The sequence below is a fragment of the Dendrobates tinctorius genome, unplaced genomic scaffold (assembly GCF_039654945.1).
Source record: "Dendrobates tinctorius isolate UK_male_01 unplaced genomic scaffold, ASM3965494v1 ptg000022l, whole genome shotgun sequence".
Lineage (NCBI taxonomy): Eukaryota > Metazoa > Chordata > Amphibia > Anura > Dendrobatidae > Dendrobates > Dendrobates tinctorius.
Window position 1 is genome coordinate 34,150,143 of NW_027361690.1, and position 20,880 is coordinate 34,171,022.

Below are 20,880 nucleotides of genomic sequence, written 5' to 3' on the forward strand. Positions count from 1 at the left end.
GGATCCGCAGGGCCAAAAACGCTGCGGATCTGCAGCAGAGTCCGCAACGTGTGCACATGGCCTTAAGGGTGCATTGCAATTTTATAACATAGAAAACTGTAAATGGCCTTGTAAATGATAATAGCTGCTTCTGTAGAGAAAAAAAAGAAAAAAAAAAGATGGATGCACACAGATGACAAGTAAGAAAAAAATTGTCCCAGTTTTCTGGATGAAACTCTGAAAATTTTTTTAGATACTTATGTGAACCTACCCTACCTGTCACACATATACTAGGCCCCTGGAGAGATTAGACACAGCTTTGGCGAGTCTTCTGCCACTGGGTGATGAGAACTGGGTTCCCATTCCCTAAGTAGCTAATTTTCTAAAATTAAGCTGGAAGGGTAAGACCCAATGGTGGCAAAAAAGGAATTGGGGAGTCTGGGTGGCAAGCATAAAAGTGGGGGACAGGTGGGATTAAAATCATTGTCACGGGGCTGCGTGTCTTCTCTACAGGTTACGTTGCAATACAATCTAGCCAGAGTACAAGCTTTATGGAATTATGAATTAATCATCCATTTAACCTATCAATGACACTGCATTTTATACATACAGTAATATTATTATCATTTTTCAGAAATCTCTAAAAATAACAAGTATAAAATGGCCGGTATGTTCCAGTGCATAATAACGAGAATCAGCTCACCTTGCCTTGGCCCTTCATTAAGATTATATTGGAAATGACAGAAGCGTGTGAGGAACTTCTCATACTCATTAACTGTGCTGAGCTCAGCGACCTTGATGAGCGGGAAACACCCTGTAAGCGTGGAGGATTTAATAAGACATTATTGAGGTGATTTGTCGTCATGTTAATGTGATGTACGGTGAAAATAGATCTGACGTTATAGTGCGAGTGAGAAGCTCATCTGACATTAAAGCGAGCATGTATGTTATTGGGGTCATAGACCTGCAGTGTTCAATTTACCATTACATTTCCTAATAGAAAGTTTCCTCTATAAAGAACATAGATAGACTAGGAATAGGTCTTATGCATAAGAAGACATGGATGAACGTGCCGTGCATAGATTAGTCTCCCTACTCTCAAAGCATGACCTAGCTGTGGAACGGAGACCAAACTGCATACTGTGTATCCATCAGAATCAGCCTATTTATGGGACTTGATCTGTTCACTTATGATTTTAAAGGTTTTCCTCTGCAGTATATTAACCCCTTCCCAAAGCAGACAATTTTCATTTCTGCTTTTTCATTTTTTCCTCCCTTTCTACTGAGACCCAAAACGTGTTCAATTTTTCTTCCATATAGCCACATGGGGGCTTGTTTTTTTTGAGTGGAGAGTTGTTCTTTTCAATGAGATCATTGATTTTACCATAGAAGGTACTGGTATATGGCAACAAAAATTACAAATGCGGTGAAATTGTAAAATAACACACACAGTTATAATACTGTTTTTTGGGGTTTTAATTTTAGGCTACTTTCACACATCAGGTTTTCGGCGTCAGGCGCGATCCGGCGTCGTGCCGGAGCGCTGGATCCGGCAAATATTTCGTAAAACCGGATGTGACGGATCCGTTTTTCTGCCGGATCCGTCTTGTTCTTGACAGACAAAACCGGATCCGTCTCATCCGGTTCATCTGGTTTTTGTTCCGTTTTTCGACGGATTACGCCGGATCCGGTTTTTAAAATCGCCCCTTGTGGCCTTCCGAACGGGATTGGCTACTGAAAAACTATATATAGCGTGTTCCTACAGCCCTTCTTTGACAGGTTGTAGAGGAGAAAGTGCAGGTTGGAGAGAAGAGCAAGTTACTGGCGAAGATGGATGTTGTGATTGGAAATATTTTGAAGAATTTGGCGGATTTTACAGCGGAGGCGAATCGTTTGAGGGTGATTGTTCTGGAGAAGGAGAGAGCGAGACAGCAGCGCATCAGGCATCGTAGACGACGTTTGTGGATCCACCCCATCACAGCCAAGAGAATGACGCGTGGGGTCTATTCTACACTCTGCATGGACCTTAGACGAAACCCGGATAAATTTTTTGGATATGTTCGGATGAAAATGGAGAATTTTGATTACTTGGTGGAGCGCATTGCACACCTCATAAGAAAAGCGGACACCTATTGCCGCTTCTCTGTTTCACCCGCAGAGCGTCTGATGGTGACTTTAAGGTAAGCCACATTTATTGGATATGCTCGCATCAGAGCACACTTTCACTGCAATCTTGTTGGTGGTAGTTTGTATCTCCAAGTGTTATAGCTGAGTTTTGGTATATAATGCTGTGATTTTAAACTAATTGATTGTTTTTTAATTCCCCACAGATTTCTTGCAACTGGAGAATCCCTTTCGTCACAGCATTTCCAGTACAGACTCGGGATTTCCACCATATCTGGAATAGTGAAGTACACATGCCGTGCACTGTGGGACTCCTTAGCTGAAGAGTTTTTACCAGAGCCCACAACAGAGAGGTGGATTGAAATTTCAGAAAAGTTTCAACAGATATGTCAGTTTCCGAACTGCTTGGGCGCTGTGGACGGGAAACATATACGCATTGTAAAGCCAGCCGGATCGGGATCGGAATATTTCAATTACAAGAAATATTTTTCAATTGTCCTCATGGCCATCGCTGACGCGGAATACAAATTTATTGCTGTTGATATTGGGGCCTATGGCCGCTCCAATGACTCTCAAGTTTTCAAACTGTCTGCCATGGGGCGTAAACTGTATGGAAACACCTTCCAGTTCCCACCCCCTAGACCGCTGCCGCAAACATCTGGTCCACCTATGCCATTTGTCTGTGTAGGGGATGAAGCCTTCCAGCTGTCAGAACACCTTTTGAAACCGTACGGTAGCAGAGGATTGTCAAGAACAAAACGCATTTTTAATTACCGCCTCACAAGAGCAAGAAGAATGGTTGAATGTACCTTTGGTATTCTGACAGCCAAATGGCGGGTCCTATTGACTGCGATCAACCTCAAGACAGAAACTGTGGACGAGGTGATCAAAGCTTGCGTGGTACTCCACAATTTTGTTATTTGCAAGGAACCCATTTCCATTGAGGACACCTCTGAAGAAACCACCTTGCAAGATTACCATGACATTACCACTAGAAGTTCTGTGACGGTTTCAGTAATGAGGGACAATTTTGCACTATACTTTATGTCACCTCAAGGCAGAGTACACTGGCAGGATGACCGAGTGTGAAAGATTTGTGCCCTTAACCAAACTTGTGTACCTTCTGTACCAACAGTATATACCTTTGCCAACCAAAGTTGGCTATCTTGTCATGGTCTTACTATTTTTACCTTTAGGCCACAGGTGTGTACCTGGTTGTGTTTTATGCAAAGTATTTCACCTTTTAACAAAAGTTGTGTACATTGTTAGGAAATCACCAACAATAAACACAACTTTTTAGGTGAAATACTTTGCTTCAAACACAACCAGGAACACAACTGTGGCAAAAAGCTAAAATTTACCCACAGTTATATACCTGGTTTTGAATACCTTTTTACCTTTGAAATACCCTGTATTTAACCTTTTTTTTAAACATAGTTCGCCACAGAAAGAAATGACAGACAACCATTGTGAAACGATAATTTAACTTTTATTTAAAATATTTTTTTTTTTGTAAAATGTTTTTAATGTGCAGAAAACTTTTTTAATAAAGGTTTTAAACCCAATGGGCATTTTTATTAAAAAACACATTATAAATCTGTGTAGTGTGGGGTGGAAATACTGCTGGAGGGGCTGCGGGACACTTCGACACTGGGAGTGTGGAGAGAGGACTGGGATCGTGGTGGGGAAGGAACAGTTAGAGGTGAAGGTGTGGAAAAAGCTACAGAATGGGTGGACATGTGGGAGGCAGAAGAGGTGGTGGGCGGTGGAGTGGAGGGTTGGGCAGGGACTGTAGGAGCAGATGATGTTGATGGCAAGTTGTATGGGGAAGGAGTTTGGTACGGGGAAGGAGTTTGGTACGGGGCAGGTTGCTGGAGGTGGGGAGATGTCTGGTACTGGGGAGGTGCTGGTACTGGGGAGGTTGCTGGTACTGGGGAGGTTGCTGGTACTGGGGAGGTGGCTGGTGCTGGGGAGGTGGATGGTATGTAATAGGAGGGGGAGGATGGAAAGTGGCTGGAGGGGGTGCAGGTGGAGGAACTACTGTGGTGGGAGGAGGAGGTTGGGAGGTAACGTGCTGGAGAGCACCGTGGCATGAATGCATTACATGCATCTGCTGGGTAGGAGAGAGCGTTTCCATGTGCTCCACAACAGACCTGAAAAAGGTGTGGTTTGGCGAAGATCTTGCTTCTGAATGCATGGTTTGCAGAAGTGTCTTCACCTCCAGAATGCTGGAGTTGATCTGCTGAAAGCCTGCGGAGATTTGCTCTGACAAGACTTTTAGACAGTTCTGGAAAGATGCATTCAGATGCAAGAACTCTGGCGCATAAGTCTTTTCCTGACCCCTCTGCCGCTGCCTCCTAGTACCCGCAGGTGTACTAGAGGTGGCAGGGGCAGAAGGGTGGGGTAAAGGGAAAGCGATCTCCTCACCAGCAGCTTCATGTAATGTAGGCGGCCACGATGCTCCTGTGCTGGTGGATGGGACAGATGGGTCGAATGTGTGGGAAGGCTGGGAAGGTGCAGATGTACCGGGGCGGTCGAAGTGTACCTCGGTGCCGGTCTCCTCAGGTATCGCCTCAGAAGGGTCCAATCGTGCAGGCTCCCGAGTGCTGCTCACCGTGCTGTGGAATAAAGAGAAAAAAAAACAATTAAAATAGTGACATGGCATGGCCCTGGCTGAAAAAAAATTGTTACATCTAAACATTTTTTTTCACATGTGGTGTGTAATATTTACCTTCTGGTGACCATTGTATCCCGGAGGAACGACAGGGCTCGTGCGTACTTGTACTTGCTCCTGCGTCCTCCAGATCCACTCGGGGCCCGCATCTCTTTATTGAACTCCTTCTTGAAACGATCCCTCACAGACCGCCACCGCTTCACAATTCTGTCCCCTGAAACGAGCAAGGACAAAGTGGTTAGTATATGGTGTTTCCCAAACTCCAGTCCTCATTGTCCCCAGGGGTCATGTTTTCAGGATTTCCATAGTAAATAGAAATCCTGAACACATGATCCGTGGGGACCACGAGGACTGGAGTTCGGGAAACACTGGTTTACATCAAGCAACCTGTACTGTATATACTTACGCTCTGGGCCCGAGCATCGAGGTCCTCCCAGAGGTCCACAAGGAGCGAACAGATTTCCTCCCAGAGTCGTCGGGTAACGATCAGGTCAGCATGGCGGCGGTCAGCCATATTCCATAGCGGCTCCCTTTCTCTGACGAGATCGATGAGGTGGTCCACATCAATTCCTCCATCCTCACCGTCTGAGTCGGGAGCATGCTGTGATGGCTGTTAAAGTAAAAGAGAAAAATAGCAAAATTAGTCACCACACTTAAGACATGTAATAAAAAGTGTACCAAAATTTCACTTAAATATTATATTTACACGCTGGTGACCGCCGCGTTGCTGTCGCCGACGACCCTGGGAGGCACTGCGAGGACCTCTTGGCCGAGCACCAGATTGGGAAGACTAGAGAAGAAAAGAAAAAAATTTATGTGTTTGGATGTAGGCATTTGTTTGCTGTGTGTGGTCTGCAGAACATTGTTTTCTATGTGTTGTGTGTAGTGTGATGTGTTTCTGCGTTTGATGCAAAAAACTTACCAATTGTGAGCCCACTCCAGGTGTCTGTCCACCCCTTCCTTCTTCTTCTAGGAGCTCCTCTTCAGCTTGTGATTCCTGTTTTGAAATAAAAGGCAATGAATAGACATATATTACAGAGATGATGGATTTTGGAAATAAAAACTTACCGTCAAACGCTGACGATGGGAGGGAGGGCTCCCAGAAGAAGATGTGCTGCCTTCCTGCTGGCCAGACTCCATGCCTGTGGGTGGTGTTACTGCTGCTGCCAGTGTTGCCAGTGCTGCCACTGTTGCTGCTGCTGCATCTCTTGGGCGGCTGTTGAATAAAGAGAAACAAAGGGCCAATGAATATCTTGATTTTCCATGGCCCTAGTTTAGAGGAATAGGGGATTTGATAATTACCGTCTCTCATCTGCTGCTGGACTCCCCTCCCGTTGTTCAGCATGCTGCTCCATTTGGGGTGGTGGTGGTGCTGATGGTGCTGCTGCAGTGGTCTCCTGCCTTCTCCTGCGCCTGGTTGCTGTCTTGGGTGGCATGTTGGGTGTGGCTGAGGGTCCCACTGTCATGCTTTTATATATGTGTCTTGTGGGTAGAGCTACTGAACATGCTCAGACCAAAAAAACCGGATCCGGCGCATTGCGGCGCTCATAGGCTTTCATTGTGTGAAAAAGCCAGACACGCCGGATCCGGCGTGTCCGGCTTTTTCGCCGGAGACAAAAAACGTTACAGTAGCTGTTTTTTCCAGACGCCGGATCGCGACACATTGCCGGATCCGGCGAAAACCGGATGAAACGCATAGCCATCCGGCTCGATCCGGCTCTAATGCAAGTCAATGGGGGGGGAAACCAGATCTGGCATTGTATTTCGCCGGATCCGGTTTTTGTCAAAAGTGCCGGAACGCGCCTGACGGCGAAAACCTGATGTGTGAAAGAGGCCTTAGGGTGTTCGTTGTGTGATATAATTGACCTAGTAGCACTATTCACCACATCAGTATGATTACTGTAATACCAAACTCGTCCCATTTGCAAATGAGAAAAAACACGGCACTCGATGACTGAGAGGGAGGTGCACAAGTAGGGTATCCAATCCACTATAGATTATAGTAAAGACTTGGCACTCAAAAGGGAAAATTGAATTTAACAGTTCCTTTATTGTACAAAGCATCCAGTTCAAAAATTCTTGAATGTTTTCGGTCATACAATCGACCTTCATCAGAATAGAAAATTCACAGTTGATTTAACTGGAAGGAGCTGTAATGGAAAATTCCATATATCATTAGGCCTGTATGGTAATATTCAGTACTGAATATATGGTCTAAAAGTCTGGAATAAGAGGCGTCTGGTAAGCAGCGGATACTGAAGGTAATAACCTTGTTTTAAGTAGAGGAACACTGGATTTCAGAATTGGGACTGACAAAGGTCCTGGTAAAATGATCTGTAGGTCCTCAAATGGAGCTGAGATTTAATTAGAGGATATGCCACATGTTGTGCATAGCAGGCTTGTGTCCCTGATATGGGACTGGTACTGTTTGAGGAAGTATGTCCTGCCCCGGTATGTGTGCCACGGGAGGGGAGGACGCGCTGGTTAGAAAGGCACGTGAGTGCAGGGGAACAGCGCTGTGTCTGTGTCCGGGCGTGTGTACAGCACTCACATGCCTTTCTAACCAGCGTGTCCTCTCCTCCCGTGGCACACATACCTGGGCTGGACTTACTTCCCCAAACAATACCAGTCCCATATCAGGGACACAGGACTGCTATGCACAACATGTGGCATATCCTCTAATTAAATCTCAGCTCCATTTAAGGACCTACAGATTATTTTACCAGGACCTTTGTCAGTCCCAATTCTGAAATCCATTGTTCCTCTATTTAAAACAAGGTTATTACCTTCAGTATCCGCTGCTTACCAGGCGCCTCTTATTCCAGACTTTTAGACCAGATATTCAGTACTGAATACTACCACACAGGCCAGCTGTCTCTTTAATGATACCATATATGGAATTTTCCATTACATCTCCTTTCAGTTAAATCAACTGTGAATTTCCTTTTCTGATGAAGGTCGATTGTACGACCGAAAACGTTCAAGAATTTGTGAACTGGATGCTTCGTACAAGAAAGGAATTGTTAAATTCAATTTTCCCTTTTGAGTGCCAAGTCTTTACAATAACCAAACTTGTCCAGTTTAGTTATTATTTCACTTTTTAGTTTTCCATAGATGGAGCTATTTAGGGCAAAATTACATGTTTATTGATAATTTGGGGGTAGATACAGTACGTTTTGATCTATTGCATTTTGTTTGGTAGTGTTTTATTATTTTTATTCCACATGTGTGTATCTATATATGTAGCAGATAAAAAATATTTTAAAAATTAAAAAAACATACTAATTTATAAGTTTTTGTTTTTTTAATCTTTATTTGTTAGTCTTCTTTGGCATTTAAACCTGCAACTGTATGATTGCTTATACTATATACAGCTACATTTCAGTATTGCTCTGTATAGCAAAAATTAAATTCTTTTATGAATGCCAGCCACAGGCTCATCTTCAAAGTAGCACCATAACGGTATGTGTGAGGGTCTTCAGCAGACTCCTTGCTGCCACAGCAACCCATCAGCACTGCTCGATCATTTCATGGGAAGGCCAATGAGCCCACTGATCTGTGCTCTAAATGCCATTATTACAGATTGACAGCAGCAATTAAGTGATTTACAGCAGAGGGCAGAGCTCGGCTCCACCCGCTGCTGTTAGAGGCAGATCCTGGCTGTGTATCAAAGCCATTATTTGCTGGGGTTGTTGTGGACACAGTCTGTGAGCCTGCTCTGTACAGCTTATATCAACTTGTATTGTACATGTATGGTACATGTTGGGAAAGAGATAGCGTATATTCAAAGATTAGAAATTACTGCCTGTCCATAGGATAGGGGATAACTTTCTAATTGTGGGGGAAACAACTGCTTGGATCCCCCCACTGTCCCGAAAAGGCAGCTCTGAATGGGGCAGAGGCCAAGCATGAACTGTGTATACTCCAATCATTCTTACTTGTAGTGCAGGAGACAACTGAGCATAGCGCTCTGCTGTCTCCGATGATCCCATCAAGAATGAATGGACTGGGCATTTCCACTCGATTTAGATGGGGCTATTCAGATCTTCATTTTTGGGATTGTAGGCATTCCAGCAGTTAGACCTCAAGAGATCGGAAAGTTATACCTATGCTATGGATAGGGGATAACTTTTAATCTTTGTACACAAATAAGTTTCTACCTGAACAGCTGCTGTAGGACAGTCGAATTGCTGAGACAAAGACTTCCGGTTGCTGCATAAGTTGGCCGATTGTCTCTCTCTATATAATGAGGGTTTCTTAATTGCAGAAGGGTCAATTTCACCAATCCAATAAGGGTTCACACCTAATACAGAAATGATAAAATGGTCACAAATAGCATATGGCAGCATAGTAATAATACTGGATAGTGTATAATGATAGACTATATACTGTACATGTTGAATACACACTGAGCATGAAAAAGTTAAGAAAATCCACCAGTTGAAACCAGAGTTTCTCATTGCAGTTAATCACTAAAGAGGGCCTGTCAGAGGCGTGTATAGGGAGGCAGCCGGGGCATGTGCCCTGGGCGCAGCCGGCAGGAGAGCTCAGTCAAGCCGCTTAATGCGGCTGTCCGCAGTGTCTCCCCAGGTGGCTGCATTCTGCCATCCCCCAGACTGTGAGTCGGCCATTCTCTGTGTCGGCTGTCAAGCTGACTGCAGGCACAGAGAAGCTGCAGTGCGCTGGCTCCCAGACCTCAATTGTACTCACATCTTAAAGACGCAAGTACAATTGAAGCTCTGACCACCGGGTCAGAGAGACGCCAGCAGCATGATCATTGGCATCACTCAATGAAAATGAACAGAGCGAGGTCGGGCACGTCTAGTCGGAATTTGGCCAGAAGTATACAAATCACATGCTTGTGCTGACATGACTGTCCACTCAACGAAGAATCCTTAAAGTGTGCAATGCATTAGTTGTGAGAATTCAGAAGTCGGTACATGATTAAGTATGCAAATCACATATGTACTTGGGGGGGGGGCAACTGAATTCTTGCTCCCGGGTGCCAGAAAGCCTAGATACACCTCTGGGACCTATCACACATCCCCAAAAATGAGTGCGCAACCTTGCCAAAAATGCTTGTGCTGCCCGGAATCTGCTGTTACTTTTCATTTTAATTTTGCATGTTCATTGTGAAGATATGCTTTTTTCAGAAGAGTTTTCTCTGGGGATGTGTAGCTTTTCCCCTCTATGATGCTGCTCAATCACTGCTCGGCAACATCTGAAACTGGTCGAACAGAGATCTAAGTGTGACTTGTCTGTGTGCTGCGCTTAGATTAGTCTTCTTACATTGTAGTCTTGCATGAAGAGAGAAGCTTACACTGCACAACTAGTTTCAGATGTTGCTGAGCAGCAGTGATTGGGCAGCATCATTGGGGGGGAAGGACTACAAGATCCCAGAGATATCTCTTCTTAAACGCCCTCTTGGGCCACAAGCATTTTTGGTGCCAAAACAGAAATAAAGGTTCCCACAATGGAGACACCAAATATACAACAGAAAGCAGCGGCAGATTCAGGGCAATGTAAAGATTTCGGCAAGTTAACTTTTGTTTGGAAACGCATCAGATCCTCTTTAAAGGAACTTTGTGTAGGTGACTTTTTTTTAAAGAAAATAGCTAAAATTGCATTACATGGATACAATTGTGTTACATTTTTATTTTTGGAACATACATTTTTTCTAATAAAAATGAAAACTAAAATATGGCAAAACTTATGAATGTGGTGTCATAAAGGAGGAGTACAACATTGCCCACATATGTGCTGATAGCATGCACTGCTTAATCATCACAGTCCCTCTACACCAATTCCCAGTAGCAGGAAGTAATAAATAAGGCTTTGCTCAAACTACAATTGTGGCCTACATAAGATATATATGGTAAATTAACCAGGCGCTTCTTGTCTGCCGATTTATTCCAAAGTTGCATGGCGCCATCTCATGCTTTCCTCCCTTTGCTTATATATGGCACGGTTTACATTTGCATACCTTTATAGGCTACAATTGTTTTTAGAACCAGAATTTTAATTCTCATAGTGAAAGCTACAGTTGTTACAATTACTGTTGGATTGTTACAGACATAAGTCTTTGCTTTATGAGGAGCTATTGCAGCTCAAATGGCCCATGTACTATTTTTGGGTGGCAGTCCCTGCTGTCTGTCCATATGGATAAAATTGCATTACATTATATTTTGGAGTATATATTTTTTCTTAGTAAGGAACAAAAATCAAAAATGGTAAAACATGATGTGAATCTAGCATAAGGACCTTTTATGTGTGTTAGGGTAAAGGTAGATGAATGGTAGAATGGTATTAGCCATAATAGGAAAGAGGTATTCAATAGTGAATATACATTGTTAGTCACAAATGGGTATGAAGTGCAATTCCACTGTTTTGGATACCTTGCTAGAACCATATAGCAGGTGGCTTTGGTATAGCTAGGCATTACAATTAATTCATTCACTAAAGCTACGTTCACACATCTATCTTCACAGTCTGTGACATACAAACTGAGCAGTGGGCTTCCCAAACTCAACGCAACTGATTTATAGACACATACAAGTCTGGGGCCAGGAGACCCGTGGCCAGTCTGTGCATCGTGGTTGTAGCAATCCTAAAAGTCAATGTCAACCCTTTAACGAAGTATCCACAATCAGTGATGGTTTGGGGAGCCATGCCATCTGCTGGTGTAGGTCTACTGAGTTTTATCAAGACCAAAGTCAGCACAGCAGTCTACCAGGAAATTTTAGAGCACTTCATGCTTCCCTCTGCTGACAAGCTTTATGGAGATGGAAATTTCATTCTCCAGCAGGACTCGGCACCTGTCCACACTGCCAAAAGCACCAATACCTAGTTTAGAAACAACAGTATCACTGTGCTTGATTGGTCAGCAAACTCGTCTGACCTTAACCCCATAGAGAATCTATGTAGTATTGTCAAGAGGAAAATCAGAGACGCCAGACCCAACAAAGCAGACGAGCTGAAGCCTGCTATCAAAGCAACCTGGGCTTCTATAACACCTCAGCAGTGCCACAGGCTGATCGCCTCCATGTCAGGCTGCATTGATGCAGTGATTGATACAAAAGGAGCCCCGACCAAGTATGGAATGCATTTACTGAACATACATTTCAGGAGACCAACATTTCAGATTTTAAAATCACTTTTAAAGCTGGTGTTATAAAGTATTCTAATTTACCGAGATAATGGCTTTTGGGTTTTCATTGGCTGTAAGCCACAATCATCAACACTAACAGAAATAAACACTTGAAATAGATCACTCTGGGTAAAATGACTCTATATAATATATGAGATTCACTTTTTGTATTGAAAAACTGAAATAAATTAACTTTTTGATGAAATTCTAATTTGATGAGCTGCACCTATAAGTGTATTCTTGGTTATAAACAGTGTCTTTGTTGTCCTGCTTGTAACTAAAATAAAAAAAGCATAGAAACATAAGAATAATATATTTTAAGCATATGACAGAAAAACAGCTACCAAATAGTCATTTTACTTTTCCTTGCACCCATATTTGCATGTTGGGTCCTTAATATACAGTTGGTATTGTGAAATGTATGTATTTCATGGCTTGCTCAGGCTATACAATATATTTGTTGTAAAGGCACAGAATGCTTCCAAATAAATAAACATAAGCATTACTCCCAGTTTCCTCCCCTGTTGCTCCAGTGCTGCCGCTTTGGTGGTCCCAACCAGTCTGTGTATACTTCCCTGAAGCTAATCACTTGCACACTGTCCAAATGTCTCCAGCAGTCATTCACTGGCTTCAGCATTTTTTTAGACTATATAGTGCAGCCTAGGCATTATTAACTCCTTCACGTAGAATGATGTACCTCTATGCTATCTGTGGAGTACAGTTCCTGCAGAATCACATACATGTATATCATTGTGACTGCAAGGACACAGAAGCTCTTTCCATTCAATCACTGCTGGAGCCTGGATATAATGGCTGCTGGTGTCCCTCTGCGATGGAAAAGATGGTGCATAACTCCAGTCCTAGCCAATTAACCCCTTAACTGCCACAATCAAAACTATGTGAAGTATCTAAGTGATTGACAGAGTTACTATGGCAACAAGGGTGTAACCATAAGCCTTGGGTCTGTACTGTTAGTACAAATATAAGAGCCAGGGCCTATTTGGTTGCTTGTCAGCATTACCTGTTTTACTGCATTGTGAATGCTTTAAGAAATGAAAATAAAGAATAATAGAATTGCCGTCTTTTTCCTGTCATTCATTGTTTTTCTGATTAATTTCTTTTTTTCCTACAAAATATTTCCTCTAATGCACACTACATTCCCCATGACTACAAGGAGTATAAAAAATAAGCAAAAAACCCTAAAACACTTTATTAAATATCAATAATTAAAACATTCTAAAAATAATCACCAGATCACAATATAATCATGTGTGTATATATATATATACAGTGGGGAAACAAAGTATTTAGTCAGTCAGCAATAGTGCAAGTTCCACCACTTAAAAAGATGAGAGGCGTCTGTAATTTACATCATAGGTAGACCTCAACTATGGGAGACAAACTGAGAAAAAAAAATCCAGAAAATCACATTGTCTTTTTTTTTTCATTTTATTTGCATATTATGGTGGAAAATAAGTATTTGATCAGAAACAAAATTTCATCTCAATACTTTGTGATATATCCTTTGTTGGCAATGACAGAGGTCAAACGTTTTCTGTAAGTCTTCACAAGGTTGCCACACACTGTTGTTGGTATGTTGGCCCATTCCTCCATGCAGATCTCCTCTAGAGCAGTGATGTTTTTGGCTTTTCGCTTGGCAACACGGACTTTCAACTCCCTCCAAAGGTTTTCTATAGGGTTGAGATCTGGAGACTGGCTAGGCCACTCCAGGACCTTGAAATGCTACTTATGAAGCCACTCCTTCATTGCCCTGGCGGTGTGCTTTGGATCATTGTCATGTTGAAAGACCCAGCCACGTTTCATCTTCAATGCCCTTGCTGATGGAAGGAGGTTTGCGCTCAAAATCTCACGATACATGGCCCCATTCATTCTTTCATGTACCCGGATCAGTCGTCCTGGCCCCTTTGCAGAGAAACAGCCCCAAAGCATGATGTTTCCACCACCATGCTTTACAGTAGGTATGGTGTTTGATGGATGCAACTCAGTATTCTTTTTCCTCCAAACACGACAAGTTGTGTTTCTACCAAACAGTTCCAGTTTGGTTTCATCAGACCATAGGACATTCTCCCAAAACTCCTCTGGATCATCCAAATGCTCTCTAGCAAACTTCAGATGGGCCCGGACATGTACAGGCTTAAGCAGTGGGACACGTCTGGCACTGCAGGATCTGAGTCCATGGTGGCGTAGTGTGTTACTTATGGTAGGCCTTGTTACATTGATCCCAGCTCTCTGCAGTTCATTCACTAGGTCCCCCCGCGTGGTTCTGGGATTTTTGCTCACCGTTCTTGTGATCATTCTTACCCCACGGGGTGGGATTTTGCATGGAGCACCAGATCGAGGGAGATTATCAGTGGTCTTGTATGTCTTCCGTTTTCTAATTATTGCTCCCACAGTTGATTTCTTCACTCCAAGCTGGTTGGCTATTGCAGATTCAGTCTTCCCAGCCTGGTGCAGGGCTACAATTTTGTTTCTGGTGTCCTTTGACAGCTCTTTGGTCTTCACCATAGTGGAGTTTGGAGTCAGACTGATTGAGGGTGTGCACAGGTGTCTTTTTATACTGATAACAAGTTTAAACAGGTGCCATTACTACAGGTAATGAGTGGAGGAAAGAGGAGACTCTTAAAGAAGAAGTTACAGGTCTGTGAGAGCCAGAAATCTTGATTGCTTGTTTCTGACCAAATACTTATTTTCCACCATAATATGCAAATAAAATGAAAAAAAAACAGACAATGTGATTTTCTGGATTTTTTTTCTCAGTTTGTCTCCCATAGTTGAGGTCTACCTATGATGTAAATTACAGACGCCTCTCATCTTTTTAAGTGGTGGAACTTGCACTATTGCTGACTGACTAAATACTTTTTTTCCCCACTGTATATATATATATAGACATATATAAATTATACAGTATATATTGTATATAAATATATGTTATACAGTATGTAGCTTTGCAGTACATTTTAATTGAAAAGTTAAAAACGTTTGTGTTTCAACAGTTCCTATGAAGATTATTTGTCCCTATGGTGACAAACAAATTTTGAATAGTGGACTGATGCAATCCCAGACTTTCATCTGCTCATTATTTTGTGTTAACTTGTGTTGGAGAAGTAAGCCAGAAGAAGAAGAATCAGACTACAGAGAGTTTGTTTGTTGTCTGTTACCATGGAGATGCATATGAGAACTCCTACTGCAAAGTTGCTTCAAATTTATTTTATATGTACTGATACGTATTTTTCTGAAGGGTAGGTATATCCTTTAAAACACCGATATCTGACTTCTACGAGCATTCCATATCATTATTCATGTCTTTATGCCCCACAATATCAATATTGCCTTCATTCATAAATAAAAACACAGAACATACTTGTTGAGTTACTACGTGTCCTGACACATGGGACCTTCATTTGAAGCATGCAGTGATTTTCCAGTTTAGCTTGACTTTCCATAAAAGCATTCAGAGCGGCTTCCTGGAAGACAAATGATTGATGGTAAGCCGTAGAACTGTAATGCAATACTGTCAGTAATGGGTTAAGATGGCTGTTCTGTTAGCTGTGGTTAATCTGTCTACATCAATTTTGTAGACAAAGGTCTTGCAAATCCAAGCTGAGGTTTCAGTGAAGCCACGTGCCAAATGTGGTAACGTATTGGCAAGCTGTCCTCTGGTTATAGAAAACATTTGCTGTGTGAACACTCAGCTCAACAATCTTCTGTGATTTCACTGGAGAAAAAGGATTTATGACAAACATCTATAAGTCATGTTGAAATGAATACATTTCTAAATTATATCAATGAAAGCAAAAAAAAATAAAAATTCAAAAAACTCTGTTCCATCAAATACCACATTATGAAAGCATTCTCCTGTAGACTCTCTCTATAATATGGGGACAACAAGCTATGGCACATGTGATTTGGTGCCATAGGATCTTTAACTGCTGCCAAACAGGTTCTTTTCTCATGTGAAACACGGCATGGCATCGGTGTGCTTTTTTAAAAAATAATCATTGATTTGAATGGGCAATTCTGATGCGTAAATTAGATTTTTTTTTAAAATCACACGTCTTCATTTTTATTTTCGGATATATGATTTACAAAAAAGTATGTGTATTTCAAAAGGGACATAGAGTATAATGGGTACATGTGAAAAACACTGACAAAAACAAAAGTCTGAATGAGGCCTTACCATGCACTACATCTGTCTATCCTGTCAGTAGGAAGTGCCATCAAATATTTTTAGTAGAGATGATTGTATCTTTTGAAATTCAAATTTTCCAGGGCAATTGCCTGTGCATGTACTCACTGACTCAATATCGACCTCCCACTACCTGATCGCAGAGGGCTGATGGCTTACCATGGCAGCTGGAGGCCTGATGACGGCTCCTGCCACCATAATCTTGGTTTCCCTGTAGAGTTCAGCCACAAGCTGAGCTTCATAGGAGACCTTTTTTACACTATACACTGCAATATTGTGGTATTGTAGCATATAAGTGATGAAATGATCATAACTTTAACTCCCCTAAAGGTAGTAAAAAAATGAAAAAATATAAAAGTAATAGAAAACAACCAAAAAGCTTGACTAACAATCCCCCATCCCTTTTGTCAGATTTGCTTTTTTAGTTATTGCAATCAGCTAAAAATGCATTAAAAAGTAATCAATATATCTTGTGTACCCCAAAATCGCATAAAATAAGTCAGCTCAGCATGCAAAAAAGTACTCATGCAGATCCATTAGCAGAAAAATAAAATAGTAGCAACAGAAATTTTTTTAGATAAAAATAACCATTAAAATAATTAAAAACTACTGGCGTAAAAGTGTGAAATCTTGCACAATTATAATCGTAGCCTGCAACATTTCATACAGTTTTATGCTTGAATTCTGCCAAAAAATATTTATACCATCTGGCAATAAAATGTCCAGGAATAAAAAGAAACCATTATGGATAAATAAGACAGTAAAAAATGTAATAAGACAAAAGCAAAGGGCATTCAAAATCCTAAAGGCCGAGAATACAGAAACTGCATTTTAGGAGTATAAAGATCTCAACAAGAAATGTAAAAAAGAAATCAAGGTAGCAAAGTTATCTACAGAGAAACAAATAGCTAGCAACATTAAAATAAATCCCAAAATTTTATAAATACATCAATGCCAAAAAGAAAAAAAATAGATGGTATTGGCCCCTTAAAAGATGATAACAAGATAATTATAGAAGACAAAGAAAAGGCTGAGAAATTAAAGGGTATCTGTCACCCCATTTTTCGAGTATCAGCTGCCGGCACCGCCATCAGGGGCTTATCTACAGCATTCTGTAATGCTGTAGATAAGCCCCCGATGTAACCTGAAAGATAAGAAAACTGATATAAGCCCCCTTCACTCATAGCGATATCACTAGCGATATCGCTAAAGTGTCACCGATTTTGTGACACAACAGCGATATCGCTAGCGATCTCGCTACATGTGACACTTACCTCCGACTGGCCCCCCCGCTGGCTATCGTTGATCGCGCTAGATCGTCCTGGTCCATTTCTCGTCGTCAGCTTCCTGCTGGCGCCGATGAGTGACTCAATGGACGCGGGAGGAAGTCGTCATCAGATCTGCCGTCTGACAGGTAAGTAACGACCGCTGCTGCATCGCTGGTGAGATCTGCCTGTTTGACAGCTCACTAGCGACCATTTAGCGATGCACCAGCGATCCTGACCGGGTCGTATCGTTGTCGGGATCGCTGTTGCATCGCTAAATGTAACGGGACATTTAGATTATACTCACCCAGGGGCGAGTCTCGCACGTCAATACCCGGCACTGCCTTCGGCACTCGGATCGGAGCTTGCGGCTGCATAGAAATACATGCAGCTGAATGCTCCGATCCGAGTGCCGGGTATTGAAGTGCGAGACTTGTCCGAGTTTCTCGCATGTGAGTATTATTATTATTTATTTATATAGCACCATTGATTCCATGGTGCTGTACATAAGAAGGGGTTACATACAAATTACATATATCACTTACAGTAAACAAACTTACAATGACAGACTGATACAGAGGGGAGAGGACCCTGCCCTTTCGGGCTTACATGCTACAGGATGGTGGGGAAGGAGACAGTAGGCTGGTGGGTTGCAGCAGTTCCAGTGTTGGTTGAGGTGATATCTCCAGTAGTGGTGAGGAGGTAGTGGGGTCATTGCAGGCTGTAGGTTTTCTTGAAGAGGTGGGTTTTCAGGTTCTGTCTGAAGGATCTGAATGTGGTTGATAGTCGGACATGTTGGGGCAAAGAATTCCAGAGGATGGGGGCTATTCGGGAGAAGTCTTGGAGGCGGTTGGGTGAGGAGCGAATAAGTGTGGAGGAGAGAAGGAGGTCTTGGGATGACCGGAGATTACGTGAGGGAAGGTATCGGGAGATTAGTTCAGAGACATATGGGGGAGACAGGTTATAGATGGCCTTGTAGGTCAGTATTAGTAATTTGAACTGGAAACGCTGAGGGAATGGAAGCCAGTGAAGAGATTTGCAGAGGGGAGAAGAGGAGGAGTAGCGGGGAGAGAGATGAATTAGTCGGGCAGCAGAGTTAAGGATGGACTGGAGTGGTGTGAGGGTGTTAGCAGGGAGACCACAGAAAAGGATGTTGCAGTAGTTGAAGCGGGAGATGATGAGGGCATGCACAAGCATTTTAGTAGATTGAGGGTTGAGGAAAGGATGGATTCTGGAAATATTTTTGAGCTGGAGGAGACAGGAGGAAGAAAGAGCTTGGATGTATGGTTTGAAGGACAGGGCAGAGTCAAGGGTTACTCCGAGGCAGTGGACTTCCGGTACTGGGGAAAGCGTGATGTCATTAATTGTGATAGATAGGTCAGGTAAGGAAGATCTGTGAGATGGAGGAAAGATGATGAGTTCAGATTTGTACACATTGAGCTTGAGGAAGCGAGAGGAGAAGAAGGAGGATATGGCTGATAGACACTCCGGGATTCTGGACAGCAGAGAGGTGACGTCTGGGCCAGAGAGGTAGATCTGAATGTCGTCAGTATAAAGGTAGTACTGGAATCCATGGGACTTTATGAGTTGACCCAAGCCAAGGGTATAAATTGAGAAGAGTAGGGGTCCTAGAACAGAGCCTTGGGGGACTCCAGCAGTGTGAGGGTGGGATGAGGAGGTAGTGTGGGAGTGGGAGACGCTGAATGTGTAGTTTGAAAGGTATGAGGAGATCCAGTATAGGGCGAGGTCTTTGATGCCAAAGGAGGAGAGGATCTGTAGTAGGAAGCAGTGGTCAACTGTGTCGAATGCAGAGGACAGGTCTAGAAGCAGGAGTATAGAGTATTGTCCGTTTGATTTGGCTGTAAGTAGGTCGTTAGTAATTTTGGTCAGGGTTGTCTCAGTGGAGTGATGGGGCCGGAAACCAGATTGTAGATTGTCAAAGAACAAGTTAGATGAGAGGTGGGAGGAAAGTTCAATGTGGATGTGCAGCTCCAAGAGTTTGGAAGCGAATGGGAACAGTGATATTGGGCGATAGCTGGACATAGCGGTTGGGTCGAGGGTTGGCTTTTTAAGGATAGGCATGATTGTGGCATGTTTAAAAGCAGCAGGGAAGGTACCGGACGTTAGTGATAGGTTGAAGAGGTGGGTTAGGGATGGAATAATTTTGGTTTCGAAGTTGGGGAGGAGGTGGGATGGGATGGGGGTCAAGTGCACAGGTTGTAAGGTGCGATTTGGAGAAAAGAGTGATGTTGGAGAGGGAGGTTATGGGGTTTGGGCATTGGTCTGGTATACAAAGGGGTTGTATTGGTTGAACAATGAAGACTTGCCTTGTTTGGTCAATCTTATTTTATGAGTATGAGCCTTAAGGGTCTGAAAGGCAGAGAGCTTTCTCCTCATGGATACACTGCATTACTAAGCTGTGCGTCCGGTGTCTTCTTTATTAATGGAGTAAGATATCAGTCCTGGCACTATGCAGCCTTCTCATAGAGGAGCATAGTCTAGTCACAGGTCATCATAAGATCGGCAACGACATCTTTCATCAATCAGTCTTTCAGCTTTTCCTCAAGGCCTCTCAGCATACAATAACTTACCTTTAGAGATGATTTGCTTGTAGTTTTATCACTGGGATCATTTTTGGACAGGGCATTTGTTCTTCCTGTGAGATCTGGCATTATGCTATTTTTGTGCTCTGTATCAGCTGTGGACAAATTTTGTACACTTGAGTGCGATAATTCATTGATTTCAGAGTACTTTTCTTCCAGACTGGACCCATCATCGCTGTTCTTGGTGTTACAAAGAATAAGAGACTTGGATATAGAGCGGAAGTTTTTTGGCTTCTTCATTTTTTTCCCAGTGCTGTTCTGCCTGTCCATCCTTAATGAGGACATAAAGATGCTGGCTCGCTCGTAACCATATTTGTTGGGCATGTCAAGAGTTAGGCCTACATCACCCACAGTGAGACATTATCGCTGAAAGAACAAAGAAATGTATTATGATGTTGTACATAGTTTACATCTAACATTTTGAAGCCAAAAACTCATGATTTTATTGCATAATGGAACCATTCACATTATGTGAGTGCTCATGATCAGCATCACTTCTCTGCAGAATGTCTTGTGTAACTTCCACCAGCCTATCATTCCACTTACTTTTCTTTATTTCTATGTAGTTTATTATGTAACCCTATATATATACAAAAACGAGCAATTTCGCATTTTTAAAAATCCTCTTCATTTTCAAGAATGGAGGGATTTTTAATTCTACAGTTTACTCCTCGTTGCCTAGGATATTGACCACCCTGCAGTTGGCGCTATGCTTTTGAGCAGTGTTATCCAAACCCCGTCATCAAGGCCCCCCAATACATCATTTTTTCAGGATTTTCTTAGTGTTGCGCAGGTGAAAGAAACTGTGGGAGTTTCTGATGCCTTAATAATTATTCCATCACCTATGCAATATTAAGGAAATCCTGAAAACATGACGTGTT

General features: G+C 42.5%; 1 protein-coding gene across 1 annotated transcript in view; it reads right to left on the minus strand.

Annotated features, from left to right (window-relative positions):
- The window catches only part of IL16 (interleukin 16), a 184,120-nt gene that overhangs the window by 83,305 nt on the left and 79,935 nt on the right, over nucleotides 1-20,880 (minus strand). Inside the window, exons 3-6 of the mRNA XM_073568576.1 lie at nucleotides 19,988-20,365; nucleotides 15,307-15,409; nucleotides 8,938-9,080; nucleotides 683-793 (exon numbers count right to left, since the gene is read on the minus strand). Coding sequence (XP_073424677.1) covers nucleotides 683-793; nucleotides 8,938-9,080; nucleotides 15,307-15,409; nucleotides 19,988-20,323 — 693 coding nt within the window. The 5' untranslated portion in view covers nucleotides 20,324-20,365. The remainder of the gene's footprint in view (nucleotides 1-682; nucleotides 794-8,937; nucleotides 9,081-15,306; nucleotides 15,410-19,987; nucleotides 20,366-20,880) is intronic.